Genomic DNA, 25,413 nt, shown 5'->3' with positions numbered 1-25,413 from the left:
CGCATCACTCGGGTCTGAGTGGATCCTGTATTGGGACTCCGCTTTCTTGGGGATGGTGGGATTAGATAGTGGCTTCAGCCAGTTCCGAAGCAGTGTCTCCTTAAGGACATTGTGCAACGGCACCGTGGAAGACTCTCTAGGTGGTGATGGATAGTCGAGGACTTCGAGCATCTCCGCCCTTGGCTCATCCACAGTGACCACGGGAAAGGGAATGCAAAATAGACATATCCCCCTGACAAAGAAGGCAAGGAGAGGCCTCGGCATCAGGCCAGAGCACACCGGCGCCTCCATCAACGGCGCGGGGGCACAAGCACCCCCGGTGCCGGCAGAGCCTGGTGCATCAGCCCTTCCAGGATCTCGGGAAGGATGGCTCGGAGGCACTCTGTCAAGGCCCGCTGTCGGGAAAGGCAGGGGGGCCGGTGTGGGGTGTCGGTGCCAGAAGCTGCTTGGGTCCAGGAGACGGTACCGAAGTACCCGCGGACTGACGCAGCAACACCTCTTCAACCGAGGGGGAACGCTCCTCCCGGCCCTGCCGCTTCCTGGCATCGAGTCATCCCTCGAGGTACTGGAGCTGGCAGTCCGTGCGCCGTGGGCAAACGATGACGGTGTTTCTTTTGCTTTCTTCCGATTGCCGTCATCGGCGGGAGAGACGACAGCAGGAGGTAGAACCCCCCACCCCCCCCCCCGGCCTCGAGGAATCGGATCCGACAGGGTTTGGTCCCGATGGCCCTGGGTAGAGGGAGTGGCCAGGGCCGACTGCCCGCGCGGCCACCCCACCGTCACCGGCAGGGCCAACAGTACCTGTACTCCTGGGGTCGGTGCCAGGGTCGGCGCTGATTCGTCGACATCGGTACAGGTACGAAGACCCGGCAGTCGACACCGATGCCGTCGGAAGTCGACGTCGAAGAGCCGGCGCAAGTTCTGAAAAAACGGTCCCGAAGAACTTGCCTCGCCACCTGTGTCCGCTTCCTCAAGCCGAGAAAGAAGGTGCACGTCCTGGAATTATGCTCCAGCCCGAGGCACTGGAGGCACCAAGCGTGAGTATCGGTCTGCGAGATCTGCTGGCCGCACCAACCACCACTTTTTGAATCCGCTCGGGACCTTCGAGGACATCGAAGGAAAAATCGCATCGGCGAAGTCAAGTCGTCGATGGTGGCGGTGAAAAGCACACCCAAAAAAGAACGATCCCGCACGGCCACAAGGCCGCGACGAAGCGCCCTCGTGGCTAAGACGACGAGGACACTCTTTCTTTCTTTTTTTTTCAAATTCGATAGGAAAAAAACGCGAACGCAAACAGAAAAAAGCCGCGGCTAGGCCACAATCCGGTTTCCGGGGCTGACAAAGAAAGAGACAATAACACGTCTCTCTCCAGCGCAGAATAGAAAAAAACTGAGCGGAAACGGTCGCGCACGGGGTGGGAAGACGGTCCCTCTGCGCATGCGCGGTGGCGTACCCTGCGTGCGGGACCGCCCGCGAAGTTTTTTTCTGGTTGGTGGGGGCTGCCGTGGACGTCAACCCAGTCGTGAGAACAAGCAGCCTGCTTGTCCTCGGAGAACACCAATTGCAGCATTACCAAAGATATTCTTCAAGTTGAATTATCATGAATCCAGCTTCGTGTGCAAGGAACAGCCTACTTAACTGAAGAAAAACACATTTCTCAAACCCCACTGTATGTTTCACACACAGCTGTATATATAGATATAGATATATAGAGAAATAAAATATTTAAAACACACAAAAAAAAAACAACTTACCTTGGGCATGTCCACCCAGATCAAAAGTAGTAAAAGTCATACCAGCAATCGTCAGCTCTTCCGAGGCTAAAATTAAAAACAAAATGCTGTTAAAAAAAAAAAAGTCTACACCTGTAATTGCTTTAGCATACTGACTGGAAATGTCTGTGTGCTCCTTAACATAAATACAATTTGATATTTTCATTCCATTTTCTAAATCCGATCACATGTTTACTGTTTCCCCTCCCCCAGCTATTTAGTAACTTAACAATAACAAACTGAAATATGCAGGTGCTTGCCCCCCCTCCCCCCTCCACTATTAATATTTTAATTGTTCTAACACACCTCCTGAGGCTACAGAAGCATTCAAAAGTTAATTCTTGGTTTCTTTTCACAAACCAGCATAAGACATCAAGACATGAGTTAAGCAGAGAAACACAGGGGGACCTATTTACTAAGCTGTGTTAAGCAGTTAGCACAGATTTTATTAGGCAGTAGATATTAGTGCAAACCTACACTAACAGCTACCGTGTACGGTAAACTAGCCAGTGTAGTAAAACCCCACACTAGTTGCTTAACACAGGTAAGCACAGGTTGTGGCCGTGACAGGGTGGGGTGGAGGAGTGGCCAGGTGTCATAAGCTAGAACGGCTGCACCTAACACCACCTCAAGAGGAAACATTAAGTGAGTTGTGTTATCTGCAGTCTGGTAATGTGACTGCTGCCCCCAACTGTACAAAAAATAGAACAAGCCCCCCACCAAAGGGCAGCAGCCAGCGGGTCGGTCCCTTCCCAATACTCTCTGTGTATGCTTACCGGGAATCACCGAGTGGCAAGAGACAGAGCAGTCCCCCTTCACTTCCATCTCAGCCGACTCCAGGTTTCAAAATGGGTCCTAATGACCCCTAGCAGTACACTAATGCTAGCCACACTCGTGTAAATCTGAATAGTGGACAAGGAGATAGAATTGCCCATGAATCTAAATAAAGAATTTTCAAAAATGGTGAAGAATGTCTTATTATCTGCCTTAACCTACTTCAGAGAAATGTAGGTTTGCATTAGAAGATGCAGCACAAGTAGTCTGCAGGGTTCTTAGGCAGCCAGGTCCAGTGTTATGGCAGACTATATTCTAGACTATTTTGTGTTAACACAAAGTGTAGCCAGAGTATGTTGTTAACACTTGCGATTTGTATTCAACTGACTTAATTCAAGACATTCTGTTACAGCAGCCAGATGTCACGAATCTCTCCCAATGTGCATTTCCCTCTACACTCAAATAGCAGCAGCACAAAAGTCTGAGAAGTGATGGTGTCTGGAGCCAGCATACATGGCACCAAAGGTGCTTTTTAAAAAGTCCTGCTCCTTATTAAGGAAACTTTGAAAAAAAGATTCAGTCCTTACAGAAAGCTTAGAGTGGGAAGCTGCCCTGGTGGCAATGAACTGCTATGGAGAAAGACCGGACAGGGCTACCAAGTGATGAATGCACTGCCCCAGGACAAAGTCACTGCACACAGTGATGCCTACTGGATGGAATTAGGCCCCTGATTATATAAACCTCTGCCAAGGACTCTTATTGCAATGACTGGATAAAGTCAGGTAGGGATCCAACAGAGGAAAATGAAATAGAGGAAAATGAAAAATCATGGTACAAGATCCCAGAGCTGGTTCCAACCAAACCTGAATCCAACCAGAGCAGGGAAAAAAAAAAAAAGGTGGTAACCATCTGACTACAGTGAGTTTTGACAAGGATGTCTGTTTTGACAAGGATGTCTGCTTCAAAGGCATCTTTAATTCTTAAATGCCACAGTCTGTAGTCTTAATGTCTCACTACCATGCACTTAATGCCTTTCTTCCAGGAATGAAAACAGTCGATTGGACGTTAATGCTGACAGTTTTGGAAGATGGACAAACTTTTGAGAGTAGTTCCATTTTAAACAGATACCTTTGCTCCTGGGGAGCAGTGTTAAATTTGCCTTAATTCTCATCACACATCAGTATTTGACGTGATTAAAATGGCTGCTTCTTAAAAGGGACGAAAACTTCCTTTCATGTGTTCCTCAAACCTTCGAAATCCTGACCACAAAAAGACTGACACAACTACATTTGGACAGTGCAGTACTGGAATTGACACAAAGGCAAAAGATTTTACTTACTGGGATGTAATGTGGGAACATGTTGTCCCAATCTGTCATCTTTCAGCATGTGTAGCAGCGTGGTCTTTCCAGCGTTATCCAATCCCAGAAATACTAATTTGCCTGACTTCTTATACAGTCCTAAAATGAAACAAAGGAAAATTTGGTAAACGCATATAGGGATTGCAGTTTTGCAAATTTAGGTCCAACAGGTCAGCAGTCCAGGGCATCTTGAGACTAGTCAAGGCTGATAAGCACATATGCTCTTTAGAGCCAAAATAAGGTGGCAGTTTAACATTAACTATTACCTGCTGACAATACTGCACAGTATCCGGGCTAGTTGCCACCAGGACAGTTCCCACCTACCAATTCCCGCCTGGACAACTGCCCCTTGGCTATTTCTTACTGGCATGTAGTTTCCTTGTTTTTTTTTTTTTCTTAGGTTTGTGTTCGTTCGGGTTTATTTTCTTATGCATCATATTTTTTTTATGAGAAGTGGTCATTGCGTGGTGTGGATGTGTTGGTAATATTTTGTATCTATCATATATATATATATATATTATAATATATATATATATATATAATATATAAAATGCTCTTTACTAATTTGGATTTTGGTTTATTTTAATTTCTTTTGGTGTGGTGTGGTATGTTAAAGATAATGTTGGAGGGTGTGTGTATAATATGAGAGTTCCGGGCCCCCACAACGATCTAGACGGGGAAAGGAAGGAGGAATCATGATGCATCAACTACCTCTGAACTTCAAGAGGTAACTAATAAGGTAGGACATTTGGAGCCAAAGGTGAAGGATATACAGAAGTTAATGTGATGTAATGACAACATCTTACTACCTCAGAAGGTCTGAACAGAGTGGAACATGCCACCAGGTAGTTACACCTCAGACTTGTGAGCTTCCAAGATTTTGGGGTCAACACCAAGGGATATCTTTTAGGAAATATTATTGGAGATTCTAGAAGCTTCTATTCCACCACTGATAAGATGTATTTCCTGCCAACTATTAAGAAAGAGACTGCAGATGCAACAGATCACCAATCCCCCCTTCATCAGATAATTTGGACAATGATCTTGGCAAGATCCTAGTGTACAGGAAGCCAATAGGGTCCTCCTGTTGGCATCATTGTATATCAGCAAGACTGATATGGTTATGAAGCATATTTTTTGATAACCATTTACGGGACAGAGCAGCCTGGGCTTTCCCAGAAGTTATTTGTGCTGCCAATTTCCTTGCAAACCTTTAGTTACATATGCTGGCACTGGCTATATGGTCTTCGTAATAGTACAAGCAAGTATGTTTGGTAGAAAAAAGGTCACTGGAATCTATGGTGTTTTGGACTTTAGATTATGCAAGTGTAGATAATTCACGAGTCCTGCAATTGTAGGTTAACCCTAGTTATATACAGTTCTTTTTTTTTTTCCTTCCCATCAAAAAATTTAATAGTGTTCTAGGAATATTTTCTGCTTTAGAAGACTTTTTTTTTTTAAGTATTTTATGGAATTTCACGCTCAAACTAATTTAAACACTTTCAATAACTGCTCATACTGCCTTGGAGAATTCACAGGCTTCATTTGGGAATGAATGTCAAACCGGGATTTGAGGCAGCTTTCCACTATATTTATCCCATTTACAATCGTTTGCTGTCAGTGTCACTGTGCTGCAATTGTTGAACTTTATGCCATTTAACCAACTTTGCTTAACCCATCGATTCTTATCTAGGACATTATTTACAGTCATTGAACCACTGATGACTTAACAGAAGCAGCTGAGATTACAAAGTGTATGTCATGTGTCACTTACCTAAAACTGTAGAACACTACTGAAACCACTGTAAATCCAATCAAATATGAAGGACATATCCAAATCTTAGGAGGGTCTGAAAGAGAAAAAAGTTGAATTTCAGGTTAGCATTTACCAGCACCAAATAGAACTACAAAAAACCTTCTCCCACACGCTTTAGGAAAGATATTTACAATAGAAAATACTAGGATAATCTTCATTACCTGAATTATAGAATTGTCTAGACCATAAATATTGTTACACACTGAACAACAGCTGTTAGTGCTCAATATGGTCAGAACATGGGGCCAAAGGCATTTTACCTTCTTATTTCTTTACTCTAATTATTCTACATATTTATACAGATGTGTGCAAACTTTAGGCACTCCTGGGCTATAAAATCCTCAATCCACAGATTTTTAATAATATTCAAACCTGGGGACTATAAGATGTGGATCTAGAATGCCTACAAAATACTATTTACTTTTCTACACTTTGCCTAAAATCCAAGGTGGATCAGAATCAAACATTACAAAAAAAATTACCCTAGCCAGCTCACTGTTTAAGTATCTCTGATGGAGAATATCGATCTACAGAACTGATGGTTCACACGGTCCCGATACACTCTTTCAGATCTTTTTATCTAAGTCATCTTTGAAATAAGAGGCAATTGCTTACTATTGAAGCTGTGTATCCAGAACTTACCCCAAATATTTCTAACCTAGAAATACCATAGGATCACACATCTAGAGGACAGAAGAAATAACACTAAGGAATACAGCAGTCTCTTCTAAAAATACTACTTAAGAGACATTCACAAAAAGGAGGATCCATTATTCAGAGTTCAACAGAAGAAAACCAGGTCATGGTGGAGAAACATTTCTACGGATTGCTTTTGAAATGGAGGAGATTGGCAAGACTACATTCTTGCTGAATCCCTTAATATCTACTAATGGTGGGTCTCCTTGTTGCGAGTCCAAACAATCAAGTCTTGATTCAACAGAGATTTATCCAAGCAATCTTTTTTTTTTTTTCAATCAGGGGCCACTTTGGCAAACACCCCAAAATATGTGAGAGTCAGAATCATCACCAGATAACATATATACTTAGGAAGACAGTCAGGGAACTGACACAGGGGTTGACTGTGGCCACCACTGGCTCTCAGGCTATACATCCTGCTTGGATGTGACGATGTCTTGGCCTTATATCACCATCAGACTGAATACAGCCAAGTTGTCAGCCGTTTAGACTACTGGTAGACCATCCCATCCAGTGATTTATTCCCTCCTTCATGGCTCTCCTATCATACTCACAGATTCTCTTCACTACATCAGGGTTATTCTTGACTCTCAAATAACTTAGATGCAGGTTTCAGTCACTGGCCAAGCCTCTGTCTTTGAGGTTCAATTAATTAATTCGATCAAGTGCTGCATAAGTAATTATATTTACTTTGGTATCTGCGTCTGAGACTTGAGGTGTTTTTGGACAGTTCAAAATAATGTAATCGTGCTCTTATGCAACATGACTAAGTACAATAATGTTACACTATTGTTATATCCTTATCACTGGTTTCAATTTAAGGTCATCCTGCTTGTCCACAAGGCATCTTACTCTGGACTTTCACTCTACCTGCTGTTGATTCCTAATGCCCCCTCCCATACTTCCATTCTCAAGGAGGGAACTCATTGGTCATACCCTCATTTACAGCTCTAGACTACATTCTACCTGCAGTTCTGCTTGGCTCCTATCTTGTGGAACTTGCTACCCAACTTTATTTGCAGTAAGTCATCCTAATTTAAAGACCAACTCTTGATTCCACCTTCGGTGGTGTGGTCAATCTGGGCTGTCCAAGCTGAGATGGCAGGTAGAGTAGGCATACTGTTCTATTCCTTTCTTCTTCAATTAAATGAGTTCCCCTGTTTTCTATTTTAAAGAAATTTCATAAGGGAAAATTAGGTTCTTACCGTGATAATTTTCTTTCCTTTAGTCATAGCAGATGCAGCCATTACAGATGGGTTGTGTCCATCAACCAGCAGAGGGAGATAGAGAGCACACTTTTTTCAGTGCGTCATACCAGCTTGCTCCACTGCCTCTCTTCAGTATTTGAAGCTTCCAAAGCAGTATGGCAAACCGCAATGCGAATAACATAAGCTTTCCTCACAGCGAACGATGGCCCTACAACAAAGGGCATTAACTCAGAATGGAGGGAATGAAACATCCTCCCGGAGGGCATAAACTCATCCTCCACTGAGACATAACTGGAGGGAATAAACTCATCCTCCAAAACATGAAACTGGAGGGAATTAAGTCATCCTCCTTTAATTGAACAAGAATTCTGAAGACTGTTTTCTGACTTTCTCCCAAGGACGGAATCTCCAGAAAACACGAACAGAACCTGAAATAGATTTACAGCAGATAGCATCAGACAGGGAGGGATCATGGCTGCATCTGCTATGACTAAAGGAAAGAAAATTATCACGGTAAGAACCTAATTTTCCCTTCCTTGTCATCAAGCAGATGAAGCCGTTACAGATGGGATGTATCAAAGTAATCCCTAGATAGGGTGGGAACAAGCACACCATGCGCCAGCACTGCGCTCCAAACTGTGCGTCCCTCCTGGCAGCCACATCCGCCCTGTAATGTCGGCAAAAGAGAGCTTAGACGCCCATGTTGCTGCACTACAAATCTCTTGAAGAGAGTGCGCTCCAGTTTCAGCCCAAGAAGAGGAAATTCCTCTAGTAGGAATGCGCCCTAAAGGATCAGGCGGAGGCCGACGGCAAGCAAATAAGCTGAAAAGATAGATTCTTTAAAGCCAGCGGGCAATAGTGGCCCTTAGACGCTGGAGACCTCTGCGAGGACCTGATAGCAAAACAAAACAGATGATCAGACGTCCTGAAAGAGTTAGTAACTCGCAGATACTGCAGCAGAGTCCTGCACACGTCCAAACAGGTGCAACTGCCCAAAAGATTCTGGAAACTCCTCCTCGACAAAGGAGGGCAAGAAAATAGGTTGGTTTAGGTGAAACGCTGAAACCATCTTAGGCAAGAAGCAAGGCACTGAGTCCGAACCATGACCCCGGACTCCTGAAAACTGCAGAAAGGGTCTCTACAGGACAGCGGCTTGGAGCTCTGACACCCGTCTCGCCGAAGTAATGGCCCACTAACAAGACGGCCTTCAGTGTCAAATCTTTCTCTGAAGCACGCCGAAGCGGGGCAAAGGAGCACCCTGAAGGGCCTTCGGCACTAGCCCCAGGTTCCAAGCTGGACAAGGTGCACGCCCGTGAGGACGGAGCCGAAGCACCCCTCTAAGAAACCTGTGCCACATCCGGATGAGCAGCTAAAGACACGCCCTTCAACCTTGCCACGCAGGGCCGAGGCCAATGCTGCTACACTTGCACCTGCAGGGAATTATAGGCCAAGCCTCTTTTGTACACCATCCTGCAAAAAGTCCAGAATCGGCCGAGACAGGGAGCCAGCAGGGGTGGATCTCTCTGGAAGCACACCAGACTTCAAACTGGCGCCAAATCCTGGCAATAAGCCACGGAAAGTGGAACGCTTGCGGGCTTGCAGGAGAGTGGTAATTACTTTATTGGAATAGCCTCTGCCTCTCAAATGCGCCCCTCTCAATAGCCTGGCCATAAGACCAAATCCGGCCGGGCGGTCCTCCATGGTCACCAGACCCTGTGGACAACAGGTTGGGAAACCAGAGGTAACTGAAGGGGATCCTCCACGAGCATCTGTTGGAGGTCCGCATACCAGGCCCTCCTGGGCCAATCCGGGGCGACGGAGAACCACTTCTCCTGGATGCAGCCAAATCAGCAGGAGCATCTCGCCCTCTCAAGGGCCACGGATGGGAACACACTACAGTAGGCCTGGAGGCCAGGGTTTGAGCCAAGGCATCCAAACCCGCACCGCCGCGAGGATCTCTCCGTTGCTGAAGAAGCACGGGACTTTGGCATTGGAGCTTGTCGCCATTAGATCCATCACGGGCTTGCCCTACTTGGCACATATCTGTAGAACACTTCGTCTGCAAGTTCCACATTCCGCTGGCTCGATCTGATGCCCTGCTAGATAATCGGCTTGCACGTTGCTCTGACCTGCAATGTGAGCTGCGACAGAAACTGTAGATGCAGCTCGGGCCCAGTGCAAATTTGTTAGGCCTGCGCAGCTAGAGCTCTGCACTGAGTGCCGCCTTGTCGATTTGGTGTAGGCCATGCTGTCGTGTTGTCCGACATCACTCTGACAGCCAATCCTTCCAGGGTCACTTGAAAGGTCAGAAGTGCCTGAAATCCCGCTTTCAACTCTAGGCGAGTTGATGGACCACTCCGACTCCTCGGGTGTCCATAGACCCTGGGCATGCTTCCCCTTGCAATGTGCGCCCCAGCCTTTCAGACTGGCATCTGTCACCACTAGGCACCAATCGGGGAGCGCAAGCAGCATTCCTCGCCGCAGCATGCTGTCTGAGAGCCACCACTCCATGCTGAGTCGGGCCGCAGGGAAGCCAAGAGAGTCTGCATTGGTAATCCTGAGATACTGGAGACCATCTGTGGAGTAGAGCATACTGTAGAGATCTCAGGTGCGCCTCTCGCCCAGGGCACCAGTTCCATGGTGGCGTCCTCGATCCAAGCAGTGGACAATGTCCCAAGCCGCGGGCAATCCTCAGGAGCAGACGGACCTGATTCTGAAGCTTCCACCGCCTCTTGCTCGGGTAGGTACACATACCCTGAGGCTGTGTCGAACCTGGCCCCCAAATATTCTAGAGACTGCGCGGGGGTCAGGTGGACTTTTGGCCAAATTGACGCCCAGTCCGAGACCTGAAGTACTGAGGACCCAATCTGGCTGTTACAGCTGACTCTCTGCAGCAGAGTCTTGCCTCGAATGAGTCCAGCCGTCCAGGTACGGTGTGAACCCAGACTACTCTCTCGCCTAGCAAGGCAGCTACCACCACCATAACCTTCAGAAAAGGTGCGGGGAGCTGTGGCGAGGCCAAAAGGCAAGGCCCGGAACTGGAAATGCTTTCTCATCACCTCACAACCTCAGAAACTTCTGGTGCGGGGCCAAATTGCGAATGTGCCAAGTAAGCTTCTTTCAGGTCCAGAGACGTGAGAAACTCTCCTGGCTGTACCGCCGCAATGACGGAGCGAGGGTTTCCCATGTGAAAATGCCGCACTCTAAGGGACTTGTTTAATTCTTTTAAGTCCAGAATAGGGCGAAAGACCCTCCTTTCGCGGACCACAAAGTAGATGGCAAGTAGCGGGCCGCAGCCATGTTCGGCGGGATGGTACCGGGACACGGCCCCTATCTGAACATCAGACCTTGTAAAGTCTCCTCTACCGCCGCCGTTTGGCAGCAGAACCCGCATCAGGGACTCCACCAACACGTCTCTTACAGGGGCGTCGAATTCTATTCTGTAACAGTCTCTCTGATCAGGTCCAAGACCCACAGATCTGAGGAAATCTTGGCCCACTCCTCGGCAAAGGGAAAGACGTCCTCCGAGCCAGGACTCAAGAGAGGTCCGGTGCACCATCATTGAGAGGGTCGCCCCTGAACTCCCAGGCCTTGAGCCAGTGGCTATGGACGTTTGTCCCGAGCGAAAGGATTTCCTGTGCTGAAAAACGGGGCAACGAGACAGTGAACCCAAGCAGGAATGCACCCGGGGCAGGTACACTTTCGAGCTGCAACGGAAGGCTAAGGTCTGTAAGAGGAGTGGACCGCCGCACCCATAGAGAAGGCCGAGGCCTATCTTGGGACAAGCGACCTGGACGGTTTTTTTCGCCTCACCCCAGGCCCTTCCACAATTTTCTCCTAACTCCCCCAAACATGGAGAAGGGCCTTGAAAGGGCACACTTCAACCACCTTTGCTTTAGAGGACCTGTCCGCCGCCCAATGCCGTAGCCCAAAGACGACGGCGCGCCGCCATACTGCTACCTGCCATGGTTTAGCCGAAGCTCTGACAATATCTAAAGGGCGTCAGCAAGAAAGGACAAGGCCGACTCCACTCCGCCGGAGCCACATCTGAAAAGGGCTCCGCTCCATCACGGGCTGTTCCATGCCCGTTGCACCAAAGCCATGGCAGGCTCTAGCAGCATAACAACTGCATGCAGCTGCCCGACTAGTGAGACCTGCAATTTTGATCGTTTAAGTGCTGATTCCAGTCTACGGTCTTGAATATCCTTCAGGGCAACACCTCCTTCAACCGGGAGGGTAGTTCTCTTCGTCACAGCTGTGACTAGGGCCTCCACTTTAGGCATAGCAAAGCGAGCCATATGCTCCTCACTCAGAGGGTATAATTGCCCCATAGCCCTGGAAACTTTCAAAGGTCCCTCGGGGTCAGCCCATTGAGCCGAAATAAGCTCTTGGATGGAGTCATACAAAGGAAAGGCCTCGAGCAGGCTTTTTGGTACTAGCCATACTAGGATTCACAGAGGAGGCTGTGCCACTGGCAGGGTCCTCAATAGAGAGAGCCTGCAGGGGATCAGAAATAAGTGCTGGCAGCTCATCACGGTGGAAAATCCTCATCGAGGAGGGATCGTCCAGATCCTGAGTCACTTCTGCACCAGACTCTGGCTCCTCAGAACATGAAGGCCTGCCAGAGTCCTCCGAATCCTCGCAGCCCGACCATGGGGGGGGGGGGGAAGGAGGTGCAGCACTCTCTGAAGGGGAATGAGCCCTTCTGCGCTTCATATTCTGCCAATTATCAGGGAATAACGCCTCAGAGGGCATACCCAGGCTAGAATCCACCGGGGGGGGGGGGGGGGCATTAGAAGAGGCCCGTGCCGAGCTTTGTGGGAGAGCTCTTTTAAGCATGTATGCTTTATGCATTAATAAGACAAAATCAGGGGAGAAAAACTCACCCTGGGCACCCGGATCTCTGCCGGGGCTAGTAGCTCCATATCAGCCTCACTCCGAGGCCTCCCCCGGGCTCAGGACTCTCCGTCTCAGTGGAGGTCGCGCCATGTGGTAAATTCAAAATGGCGCCCGCTGCCAGCTCAGAGCGCAAAGAATTGTCGCTCGCCGTGCTCGGGCTGGCTCTAATGTCTGTACAGCATGATTTACAGAGCCCCGCTGCTGATCTGCGCTTGCCACACTGGGAACAGCGCTTTACTGTCTCCGCAGCCATCGCCGAAAACGGCAGTAAAATTCAAAATGGCGATTCACGCCAAAAATCGCCCTGATCGCGGGCCCACCCCGGAGGAGTCAAAAAACACTCTTACCTCACTGGACCGAGTATCACAGCTCTGGTCCCACAGAAAAAGGCAAGGAAAAAAACCTCTGTTCCAGCGTCTAAGCACCAAAGAGCGACGCAACTTTTTTTTTTTTTTAACGCTGTGAGGAAAGCAGAGGTAAATAGAACTCCGGAGGCTCAGGTGAGTGGGAAAGGCAGGAAAATGGCGAACCTATGTGCCTGCATCCACTGTTGGTGGGTAAGGACAGGGAAAGCTAAGCAATGTGTCCACATCCACGGAGGTATGGGTAAGGCAGGGAAAGGGCGAACCTATGTGTCTTTAAAGTGAAGCTGCTATAGCCTCCAACACCCCCTGCTAACAACTGGCAAAAGCACAGGAGCAACTTCCAGGCAGATTTTAAATGGAGCTCGAAGAAGCTGCAGCCACTCTGCTAGGGGGAGCTAGAGAATACTGAAGAGAGGCAGTAGAGCAAGCTGGTATGAGGCACTGAAAAAGTGTGCTCTCTATCTCCCTCTGCTGGTTGATTGGACACAACCCATCTGTAATGGCTGCATCTGCTTGATGACAAGGAAGCCACCTTGTTGCTATACTGCCTTCTGCAATAAAGAAATACCTAACAGACCCTAACACCATTGTATTACAGGAGTGCGTCAGGAAAACCCGCAACCTAATCCATAGATTCTGAAATAAGAGCTAGCTAACTAAACATATATAACAACTTGGATGAGTCCCTAGGGTAGATCTGGATTTTGGGATTTAAATTATTTATATTTGCACCTTCAGGTATTGTTGGAAGGCACCTGCCCCAGAAGACAAAACCTAAGGGTTAGATTTACTGAAGTGTTCTAATTAAGCACATTAAAACAACAAAAAAAAGAACAAACAAAAAAAATCCATATCCTGTTGAATAAAACAGGATCTGCTGTGTATGTTAACACAATAGCATCTTTGCGTAAACCTAGCCTTGAATTTGTGCCTGAGGCAATGGAGGGTGAATTGGTTCATCCTTTTTAAACCAGGTTTTCAGATTTGTCATCTATTATCATCTACTGTCGCACACTGATGTGCAACAGTGCTGTCTACACATGTAATTACAGAGGACCAGCTTCACCAGTCATGCCAGTTCTTCTAACTAGGACAATCAAACCAAAATTACAACCGTTACTTGCTCTACATAGGCAGTGAAATGCCTTAATATTACCTAGATCCTTTCTTCTCACTTTACTTTCTGCATAAGGGATTCTTCAAAGAGAACCCAATAGCTATATCAATTTATGGGCTCACTTATCAGTAACTTGCAGTGGAACAAGGTGGCAAAGACCTAGTTTCCCTGACTATCCCCGTCTCTCTAACTTAGCAGCAAGGAACATTTTCTGCTCATAATCTGCCATGCAGTGAACCACTTAGAATCTCAAAGAGGAATATTCACGCCATATCATCTCCGGTTTTAAGCATTTGCTCTGTTCAAGACATGTCTTCTAAATTTTGTAACAATTAGACTGCAAGACCTAAGAAGCTGGTAAAATACTGCTCCAATGTTTAAATATACTAACAAAAAAAAAAAGTCAATGAAATTTCACCGTCATATCAATGTTCACAAAATTGATGCAGTGCATGAGCTGTGGAGGAGGGACCAGTGTTACACGTGTTATGTTTTGATCAAAAGTTTGTGTGATACATCTTGTTCATTAAGCCAATAAAAAGGTGTTATGACCTGCAAGATTCCAGTTTTTGTCCAGCGTCAGTATGGCTACTGGAACCCTGAACAAACATTTATAAAACAGTTTCTATGTTAGTGTTAATCTGTTAATGGGATTGACAAAGGGGGTCATTTATTAATAACACACATGTGCTAACACCACTTTTGTATATTATCTGCCACATAAAATGGGCCCTGTGGTAAACAGCGGCCAATAACCGTGGCAAATGACCCATGTATTAAAGAAAACAGTTAACTGAATGCCTGCTTCAGACAGGAACTAGCTACAGTACCTGAACTGTAACTCACCTTTAGCTTGGATTCAGAAAAGGCTGGGCTGCAGATATTTCAAAATCCAGTCCTCTCAGGTGTCACAGTACTTCAAGTTCATCTGCATACAATTCCTAGATATGATGGGTTGGATTTCAACATTAAAAAGACCTGTACAAGCTCGTACAGTTTCCAGATCCTCAAGAGCGTAATTGGACAGCCCTAGTCTAGTATTAGAAGCTCCCAAGCTCTCTCTGTTCATTTGAGAGCCAAGGCAAAAACCATTACAATATCATCAATATTTTTTAGTACATTTCCCTTGTCTTAAAGCTGTAAATATGACCGTGAAATGCAGTTTTTAGTTCAGAAAACAGAACTTTAAAAGTTGTCAACTACCTTAAATAAAGCAACCGGTGGTAATTTTCCTAAAAAAATAAAACATATCAAACTGGGGCCAGACGCCTCAACCTTTTATTCCAACTGCAATAAGGAAAAGGGTCTGCTAGGTTGCCGATTTTGAAAACACCCAAGGAAACTGCAGCTGTTTGGTCCCACTTTTTGTCCATGTTTCCTTGATTGAACCTCCCTTTATCTCCTGAGTCACCTCCGATGACTCACTTTGGAACCTACTACCCTGTGCCTATGCTGCTCCTTCATTTTTCAGATGGGAGTGTATAGTTGGCACAGTCATCGTCTTGGCCCAAGCCCTATATATGACAGAGATATACTTAAGCTATTTGACTGCACAGGCTGCTTTGGGCAACAAAATGCCTGAATACCTGCACAAAGCACCCTAAACAATCTTTTGTCCGACCCAGAAGTTCTCTACTGCTTCCAGCAATCTATACCAGACCCCACCCTAGTTCCATAAGCCTTCATTTGTACTAGCAATATTTCCCCCCTGTTTGAACATCTCCCCCTTCTCCTCCCTACATACAAAACTACACCTGTGCCAGCCACCACAGCAAGTTTCCTAAGCCAGAAAGCATGGAGCCTGGGTCTCTTAAGAACCTGAAATTGAAACCTTCAGCCAGGCATCTAGGGGTTACTCCCACAATAGCTCCAATTCCCCTTGGCACTGGAAACACCGTCTTTGCAGAATCCTGGCTCCAAGGTCCGTGAAGTGATAGTCCTGACCCAGGAATCAGACTGGACACCATCTACAATAAAGACTATCATCTGAACCACAGGACTGGCACAAACAAAAAACTGGTTTTATATCAAGAATGCGTCTCTCTAGTTATAAAATTAAAAGTGATTAAGCTAGGGAGATGAGGGTGTTTCCAAACTGGTTTTCAATTTGTTTGGTTTTTTTTTTGTTTAAACCTTGCATAAGTCCTGGAATTCAAACACACACTAACTCTCCAGCAGTTTAAAAAGACACTACTCTCCTATGAATACAAACGTTCACTAAGAATTCTAAAAGCAAAGGTCGAGAAAAAAAACACAGCTGCAGGTACACGTCTACAGGAAGCACTTTCAGAACATGGAAGAGGGATCGCTTACACAACACAAAACAGGGTGAACGCTGTGACCTAACTAGAAACTCGGGTTCTAGAACAAGAAATAAGTTCTTAGAACCCAGTCCATTGCTCTGACAAGCTCCTTTTATACTAGGTCAATTCCAAATGAAAGGGAAGAGACATAAAAAGGATTTTGCTGGGAATGGCACCAGTTTCAGGAACTCTCAGTGTCAAGGACTGTTGGCCATGAAGTTTATGTAGTTTTGCTGTTCCTCCAGTGAAGGAGCACAGAACTACACTCACTTCAGTTACAAGGTTCACATCGTACCGAGATTTTCCAAGAAATTGCCTATATAGGCAGAGAATGATTTAATATCACTAAGTAAATGATATATTTGTATCAATGTACAATGAAATAGGAAACCTAAAATTTTAGTACCTATAGAAAAGCAAGCAGAAAGAGGGGAGAAAGAAGCAGAATGAATGTGCTATTCAGATCAAGACCAATCACCTTATAGTAAGATATCAGAAACCAATGCATACAAATACTGTTTAACCCTCACTTGTCATTTGGTCCCTCTGAGAACTGACTTGGCCACGTGAAGTTCTGCTTAAAGACACAGAAGCATACATGCTGCCATATTCTGTATAGTCTTACACTACTTAACAGCAACATGACATACAATACATCACAAAAATCCAAGTGCTCATTGGGAGGGACTGAATCACTGCATTTCATCTAGATAACTGCATTTTTTACACTGAAAATGATTTGTTAGCTCAACCCTTATAATTTGTTCTCACCTTATTCCTTCCTTTCTCCAAATTAACTCTAAAGATCTTACAGAGTAGACCAAAGAAATTTCTCTCTCAATGAAACTTATATAACCCAGGGAAACATGAAAGTGTTACTCATACCCTCTGTAACCTGCAACTGCAAGGTCAGGGTCAGGTGATTCTACAACCTCAACAACTCCCATTAAGTATAAACCCTAGAATGTGAAAACCTGACTTCATCTACTTCACTGATCAGCTTCCCCTAAAGCTTAACAAACATGAAGGACAGACACTCAAGGAGTGAGGGGGCCGGTGACATAAAAAGGATGCCAAACAATGGGAAACCATTCAAGGAATTAAGAAAATGAAAACCAGGCAACAACATGCTGGAAAAAGAATTTCCACAGAACACAACCCAAAATATTCCTTACACATGGGCTTGTAAACAAATCATGGTCACCAACACAGGTCAAATTTCATCAAAAATCTTCAGTTGGCCGTCAAGTCAATAACAGAAGAGAGTACAAGGCTGTCAAGGACAGTTAAACCACAAAAGTTTCAATTCTGTAACCAACCCGTTCTGTCCTACCAGCAGTTTAGGCATCATGATCCATGTTGCCCAGTTCATACTCAACATTAGAGCAAGGATTCTCAGCCCATTCCTCGGGACACAACCTAGCCAGATTGGTTTTCAGGACATCGCCAATGATATGAGATGCACTGCCTTTGTTGTATGCGAAAGTATGTAAAATGCATATTCATCATGGATATACCCCGAAAACCAGATTGACTAAGAGGCATATTTTCAAAGCACTTTGGGAGGCTAAGTTCCATAGGTTTCTATGGAACTTTGGGAGGCTAAGTGCTTTGAAAATGAGCCTCTAAGTGTATCCCGAGGACTGGGTTGAGAACCCCTGCATTAGAGCAATGGTTCACAAACCAGTCCTCAGCATACACCCAGTCAGCCAGGTTTTCAGGATACCCACAATGAATATACATGAGACAGATTGGCATACAGTGGTGACAGTGCAAGCAAATTTCTCTCATATGTGAGTAACCTGAAAACTATACTGGCTAGCTGTGGCTGTAATGCAGGGGTTCAATACTTGGAACACATCATCTGTGTTAGGGTCTGTGGCAGGTGAACACTTAACAGCACCAAGCAGAAACTGTACCCTCAGCCCACCTCTAAGTTTGAGCCAGCTTGGTAACCAAAGTACTCAGACAACTAAAAGCAACCCAGTCTTTATTAAAAAATGTAAATGCAATTATTCATTTGATATGTCAGTCATTTTAAGCAATAACTACTGCTCAAGGCAGATTACAACATACCATACATACATTTTTATTTATTTGTTGCATTTGTATCCCACATTTTCCCACCCATTTGCAGGCTCAATGTGGCTTACATTGTTCCGTCATGGCTATCGCCATTCCAGAGTACATTATAACCTTCTCATTTGTATTTTTGTTCATCCATTAAATACTTTTAAAAATTCTTGAAAAAAAAATTCACCCTGCTCTAATTTTAAAACACATGCCCAAATATTACATGAATTACTTTGTTTTTTCTATGCGACTATGTTTAAGCATTAGAAGTATGAACCAAAACCTAGTCCTATAAAGCAATATCAAAACCGTTTTATAAGACAAAACTAATGTGGTTGTTTTTAACTGAAGGGTATCTGGCTGACATCTGAAAGGCCAGAGTTGGAATGTTATGTCTAACAAATTTACTTTTTTTTTTCCTAAATAAATTCACCACAGGTTGTTTTGTAGATTAATGGTATTTAATTCCATACTAATACTAAATAGTTAAGAATTAACGTAGGTAATTCTTATTTTCAGTAACAAATACTAGCTGTTAAAACAGGAACAAGGAAATCCAACATCTTAGAGATTGATGGTGCACATGAAGCACAATCAGAACTACCTCTCATCAGGATGTGGCATTCAGTTTCCTACCTTTGAGAAATTAAGGAGAAGTTTCAACCAAGGAATAAGAAAAGGGACAATGAGTCATTGCCAGAAACTTTCTTGTGCTGAACCACTTCTGTTCGACTTGTTTCTAGTAGTCTCTCTGAGAGCATGTTATTTGATTACCAACTGGTGATAACAATTAGCTACATGACCCATCATGTAATTGCTTTTCTTGTTTAGAAGGGATAAACGTATGCATGTATGTTTATTGTAATCTGCCTTGACCAGTAGTAATTGCTAGATGACTTACTAAATGAATATTCCAAATATCCTATTAGCCATCTAAGCAAGAAAAAATTCAATAAAGAAACTCTCAGGTTGTATACAGAATTCCTCTCAGTAACAAGAAGGAATTCTGAAAGCTTGCCAATTGCTTTAAGAAAAAAGTCTCCCTCTGGTTGCATGCCAAGTTACTTGACAGAACCTTATCTCTCAATTCAAGACAAGGAAAATCCTCCATTGTGGTTAAAGAGTTACCAAAGCACAAGATTTTAAGAAGTGAGGTGTCAGTTGTCCATTTTATAGGCATGCAACTTTTGGGTCATAGACGCTGGTCAGGAGTTATCTTGGGAAAGCTTTTTGGGCTGGCATTAACATTGTTTGCTTGGGAAACCCAAATGAGCTCAAGATTATCTGACAGTGAGATTTAGATCACTTATCCAATTACTATTCTAGGACTAACAATGATTCTTGTTCATTATGATTTGTATGGAAAGGTAAATTACAGCTTTTAGTTTAAAATTAAAGTTAGTTATCAAACACACACCACTGGCTCCAAAGTAATTAAGCGTCTAAAACTGCTCCTACCATTTATTTGAACTAAGAGATAAAACTTTTGCATATTTATTTGCACACAGCTAGTGACAAGTAACTGGTAATTATTAATAATATTAGACATCTAATCTGGGATTTATGTACCACCAAATCTCCGTAAAGGTTCAAAGAATAGGAGATAAAAACTAACAATTCTCCAATTTAGACATAGCCTTCCAAATGTGCAATGACATACTAGTAGAAAGATATTGTTTTCTAAATCTTAATGCCTTTCAGCTGAAAGGGTTTGTATATTCATAAGCCCAAAGTGACTCACACTTCAAGCTCTCAAAGAATGAAAAATGAGAATCAAAATACTAGATCAAGTTACACTTCTGCAGATCTGGAGACGCAAGACCAACTTGGCATCAAGGGATAACAACGCTACCACCAGCTGCCTAACTGGAAAGCATATGCTGCTCACATGCTGTGCCCTCTGTGGATAATAAGCTGCATTCAAGTCATCTTGGATGCTTAGTCTCACTGCCAAGGCAAATATTGTTTGACCCTGGTTAGTTGTTTATGTTTACCCCAAATGTAGCCTATTTGGTTAAACGTGACCATGTCGCGATTTGTTTGAATAAAGACTCTTTTGGACTTCAGTGTCTGCTTTGGTGTTGCTTTGAACAAACGTTGACCATGTAGGTCTAAACCCAGGATACTGGGTGACAGTGGCCAACTTAAGTTACTCTGAAGTACCCAAAACTAACCTAATGGGGAGAGCCACCCATTTTGTTTAGTCTTCTATTTTAAATAATGTAAAACAAAAAAAAAACAAAACAAAAAACCCTATTAAAAAAACACAAATCTGATTTTTAGATATTACATCTATAGAACTGGTGATTTCTTGTTTATGAGCCTAAAGACTATCCAGTACCCTACTCCTCATTCTCTTGGTACAGCTTCATCTTGTGATCTGCTTTTAAGGTCCAATTCACGAGCTGAGAATTTCTGTGCCGATTAATAAAAGCTTGCTTGGTGAAAATTCAACTTCATGGATCCTTTAAATTTCATCCTATATTTACAGGTTTCAACTGTAAAACAGACAATAGCCAATTCCCACAGACTACCTGATAAGAAAAATAAAGGAAGTTAACCCAGGTGAGACTAGTTGTGTGAATAGCAATGGAGGAGGTGACAGGTTAGTTTGTAGCAGCAGAAAGTCTATGAGATTGAGAAATCACCTCCAGCCTAACCAACTCATTGAGTTCTAAAGACTCTTTCACAAGTTCATACCTCAACACGATTACTCTGAAATGCCATCAGCTTCTGTCATTTTAGACAAGACAGATACAAACTCAGTGAGGTCTAAACTCAGATGTATGCAAAGGGGGCTATAGAGAAAGAAATTTAACAGAAAATGTTGCTGGGGAAACCATCTCCTCACTTAAAATGTGCTCCATACAAAATACTAAAGCCAAACAGATAACATGCTAAAAAGTATGCTTTATTTTCTCATGCTCCTACTCAACAGAGACAAAAGCAATAATTAATCTGAATCTCTTAAAACTAACAAAGCCTAACATTAAGGAATCCACTATAGTGCCAATATCTTTACAGAAACCGACTTGAAATAACCTAAATATATTAGCGTCTAAATTTAATGGAATAACCTACAAACTGTATGCATTAAGCTTTCTTTCAACAAATTATGCAAAATATTTAAAGTAAACTTGCCCGAGAAATCTGTGTTGTCTTATTTAAACAGATATTTGATATGGACTAACAAATTAGATGGATTAGGGCACTGATTTTCTTAGTAACCCAGCATGCATATATAATACGGTTAACTTATCCTACCTTATTTGGATTAAGATGTTTTTTCAGTTGTATCAAATTAAATTTCAGTTCTCATTCCCACACACATCTAATTTTACAGAAAACTACTTAGGCAAACAATAACCTGCCTTACTTGAAAGATAAACCAGCGTAAAGGGCGAGCTTTGCTTCCAAGCTTTGTCGATAGAAAAGGGTTTAAATCAAAACTCTTCCGGTAAACACAATGCGCTGTCCCCCATTTTGCTAAAAGGGAAGCACTTGTTTCTCCGTAACTAAAGAAACCACAGGCGCCCAGGTTTTGTCTGGGGTGTTTTTGTACTAGCGTCCCCGTACAATCAACTAACCTCTGGGGGGGGGGGGGGGGCAGCCTCTGTTTACATGGAAACCCTTTCACTTACATACAAAATTCCGCTTATAGCACGAAAAGGCTAGCAGGTCCCTTCTGAAAAGGGATGTTTCCTGTTTCTTTATATAAAAATAATAAACAATTGAAACGACATAAGGCAGACTGGGAGAAAACGCGAAGTCCCCGATTAACTCAGATCCTCTGATGCCCGTTTCCTTGGATTTCTCTTTCTCCCTCTAGTTCGGGGTGGGGGGAGGGATTCGGGGGTTGGGGTAGGGGAGCGGGGGGGGGGGGGGGGGGGGGGGGCCGCGGCTGCGGTTGTTAATTGCGCCGGCCAGCACATTCACGGTTTTAAGGAGAGGGGGTGCGAGGACACGCTCACCTTCTGGGGGAGAACAAGCAGCTACCGCTCCGGGGGCTTGACATCGTTCGCCGTCCGAGGAACCGCTCCCCGCCGCTGCTCTTCGGAAGCCCGACCGGCGACCGCTTCCATCCTACCGCTAGCGCTCCACGGCCACGACACAGCTATGGTCGACCGCTCGCTTCCGGGCGCTGCACAGAAACCCCTTCCCCACCGGCCCGCCTGCAGGATCACTGCGCGTCGTGCGCGAGCCCGGTGACACTTGCGTGTAGAGCGCGTGACTCACGGAACTCCTCCCTCCCTCCCAGGGCTGCTGCTGCTGACGCATGCACGCTGCCTCGAGGGTTTACGCATATCTAGTGACACATGCTTTGCAGATCAAAGTTTCTCGGGTCCTGTGATCAGATGGAATCCTGGTGGTGAAAGCAAAGTCTAAGTCACACGTCCATATGGCTCCAGAAAAAGGAGGACAGATTGAGCCAGTCTGGGTTTTACTTCAATGGAAGCAAACCTCTGACTGGCTCAAAGTGTGTCCTCCTTTTCTGGAGCCGTGTAGTAACCCTAAGAATAGTTCACTTCAGCCACCCCTTCTCCCTCCCTCAGAAAAAAAAACTTGCTGATGAGGACAGGAAGGGAAATGGGACTTGAATATACAGCCTTTCTGAGGTTTTGCAACTACATTCAAAGCGGTTTACATATATTCAGGTTATCAGATACTTATTTGTACCAGGGCAATGGAGGGTTAACTGACTTGCCCAAAGTCACAAGGAGCTGCAGTGGGAAATCGAACTCAGTTCCCCCAGAATCAAAGTCCACTGCACTTAACCACTAGGAAGGGGCATAAGTCACTTGAAAGCATAGGAGCCAGCTGTGTCCAGGGAGAGGTAATTTCCATTTGGGTTTAGCTAGCCCAACAATTTTGAAAAGTTGTCTACTACGCATAAATGTACAGCAGAGAGTTGAAGGTTAAGAATCCATAGGAACAAGAGGTAGAAGAAAGGAAACTGTGTCCTCTATTTTTAAGATGTTTTATTTATTTCCCATCTTGTTTGGTTTAATCTGTAATAACTAACACGCTTTGGGACTTTTTTTTTTTTTTTTACTAAATGGCATTAGACCCTAACACATGCTTAATGCATGAAAATCAGGCTGCTTGCAGTAGTTTGCCTATTAGCGCATGCAACATGTGTATTAGGTATTTTTAAAAAATATTTGTGAGGAGAAATGGCATGAGTGGGAGAATGGGCATGGAAGTGCTAGCTAGCTAGCGCAGTGGTTCCCAAACCTGGTCCTAGAGGCACCCCAGCCAGTCAGGTTTTCAGGATATCCACAATGAATATTCATGAGAGAGATCTGCATGCACTGCCTCCACTGCATGCAAATCTATCTCATGAATATTCATTGTGGATATACTGAAAACCTGATTGGCTGTGCTGTCTCCAGGACCAGGTTTGGGAACCACTGAGCTTGCGCATTTGGCTAACACAGAGCTAATGTAGCAGCATGTAGCGCCTTCTAAATACAAGGCAATAAGTGCTCCTGCATGACTTTTTCCCAATAACATGTGCTAATGTCAAAATTAGTGCGACTAGAAAAAAAAATGGTCAAAAATAGTGCCATATTGAATCCAGCCTTAGCACTCACTAAAGCCCCGTGCTAGCATATGCTAAACCCAGATTCTAGTGCACGTTAGTAAAAGGACCCCTTTGTAAACATCCCATTTTAATAAATTCAGTGTATGTAAAGTGGAATGGAGAGTGGAAGAGTAGCCTAGTGGTTAGTGCAGTGGGCTTTGATCCTGGGGAACTGGATTTGATTCCCACTGCAGCTCCTTGAGACTCTGGGCATTTAACCCTCTATTGTATATACTATGTAAACCACTTTTAATGTAGTTGTAAACACCACAGAAAGACAGTATATGGAGTCCAATTCCCTTTCACTAAGTGGGTAGCATACGAAGTATCAGGGCCAGCGTTAGAAAGGTGCAAACTGGGCAGTTGCTCTGGGCCCCACAGGTAGAGATACAGCCTGTTGGTAGGCTTTGGGACCAGCTCCAAAATCATTTAATAGGACCCCAGCATGTTTAATACTGACCTGGACAAAAAAGGGTTGAATTAGCATACATTTAAACTTTGTAATAACACCAGTCCTCAAAGCACACACAGCCTTTTCTAAAGTTCCTGCAGGAATGCATATGCATTTGCTGGCATGTGTTGTGGGAGCAACCTTTTAAAAAAATATACATGTGGATAAAATAAGTAGCATGTTCCTGGCAGCTTTTACGAGAGTGTTGATTTCACAACTTCTATGTATTAGTGGAGCTGTTTCCACTTGTATCTGTCCCATTTAATAAACTTCCACGTGCTCCTCCAATTAATTGAAGCTGCAATTTTATTTTTCATTTTGGAGGAAATAAACGGAGGTATTAAGGAAAATGGCTCTCTTAATCCATCATGTAAAACCCTGGCCAAAACAAACACTTTTAAAAACTCATGCATGTCTCTAGGCTGGTGTAGAACCCAACAGGGAAATGTTTTCCCATACAAGTGTATTCCCTTTGTCCAAATGGACTGTACACATGTAGATTTTGTCCTACCAATGCACCATCCAAACCACACCCTCACTATGCCTTGAATATCTGTACAGTATGGAACTCCATGTGTAAACAGCATTTTTCTGAAATAGCCAGTATACTTACACATGTATGCAAGCTACATGTTTAAATGCTATTATATGTACAGCTACTTTTAAAATAAGGACCTTAACTTACAGTATATGAGTGATCCTTTTCACTTCTGACTTGTTTTTTTTTTTTCAAATAATGAAAATCACTTGAGTTTTGCTGACATGATATCATATTTACAACAGAAGCTTACCTCAGATTAGAGTTTAATCAAATAAGCTTATACAGGTCCAACATCGCTACTAAACTGGCTTCCGTGACCCATTTATAAAGATCTAGTGATGATTGTCATCCAATCCACAACAGAATTTTAAATTCACTAATCATAATCAAGATCATGCTAATGATAGCCATTCAACTTCCATATTTAACCCTCTGGTTGCATCATTCTCAATAA

At 44.2% G+C, this 25,413-nt stretch overlaps 1 protein-coding gene across 1 annotated transcript in view; it reads right to left on the bottom strand.

The window, feature by feature from the left end:
* The window catches only part of SAR1B (secretion associated Ras related GTPase 1B), a 34,972-nt gene extending 12,409 nt beyond the window's left edge, over window positions 1-22,563 (bottom strand). Inside the window, exons 1-5 of the mRNA XM_030213014.1 lie at window positions 22,355-22,563; window positions 14,854-14,948; window positions 5,685-5,756; window positions 3,886-4,010; window positions 1,755-1,820 (exon numbers count right to left, since the gene is read on the bottom strand). Of these exons, the coding sequence (XP_030068874.1) occupies window positions 1,755-1,820; window positions 3,886-4,010; window positions 5,685-5,737 (244 nt within the window). The 5' untranslated portion in view covers window positions 5,738-5,756; window positions 14,854-14,948; window positions 22,355-22,563. The remainder of the gene's footprint in view (window positions 1-1,754; window positions 1,821-3,885; window positions 4,011-5,684; window positions 5,757-14,853; window positions 14,949-22,354) is intronic.
* Between the last annotated feature and the right edge of the window lie 2,850 nt (window positions 22,564-25,413).

This window comes from Microcaecilia unicolor, chromosome 8 (genome assembly GCF_901765095.1).
Source record: "Microcaecilia unicolor chromosome 8, aMicUni1.1, whole genome shotgun sequence".
In the NCBI taxonomy this organism is placed as follows: Eukaryota; Metazoa; Chordata; class Amphibia; order Gymnophiona; family Siphonopidae; genus Microcaecilia; species Microcaecilia unicolor.
The sequence above is the reverse complement of the archived record's forward strand: the minus strand, read 5'-3'. Positions and strand labels throughout refer to the sequence as shown.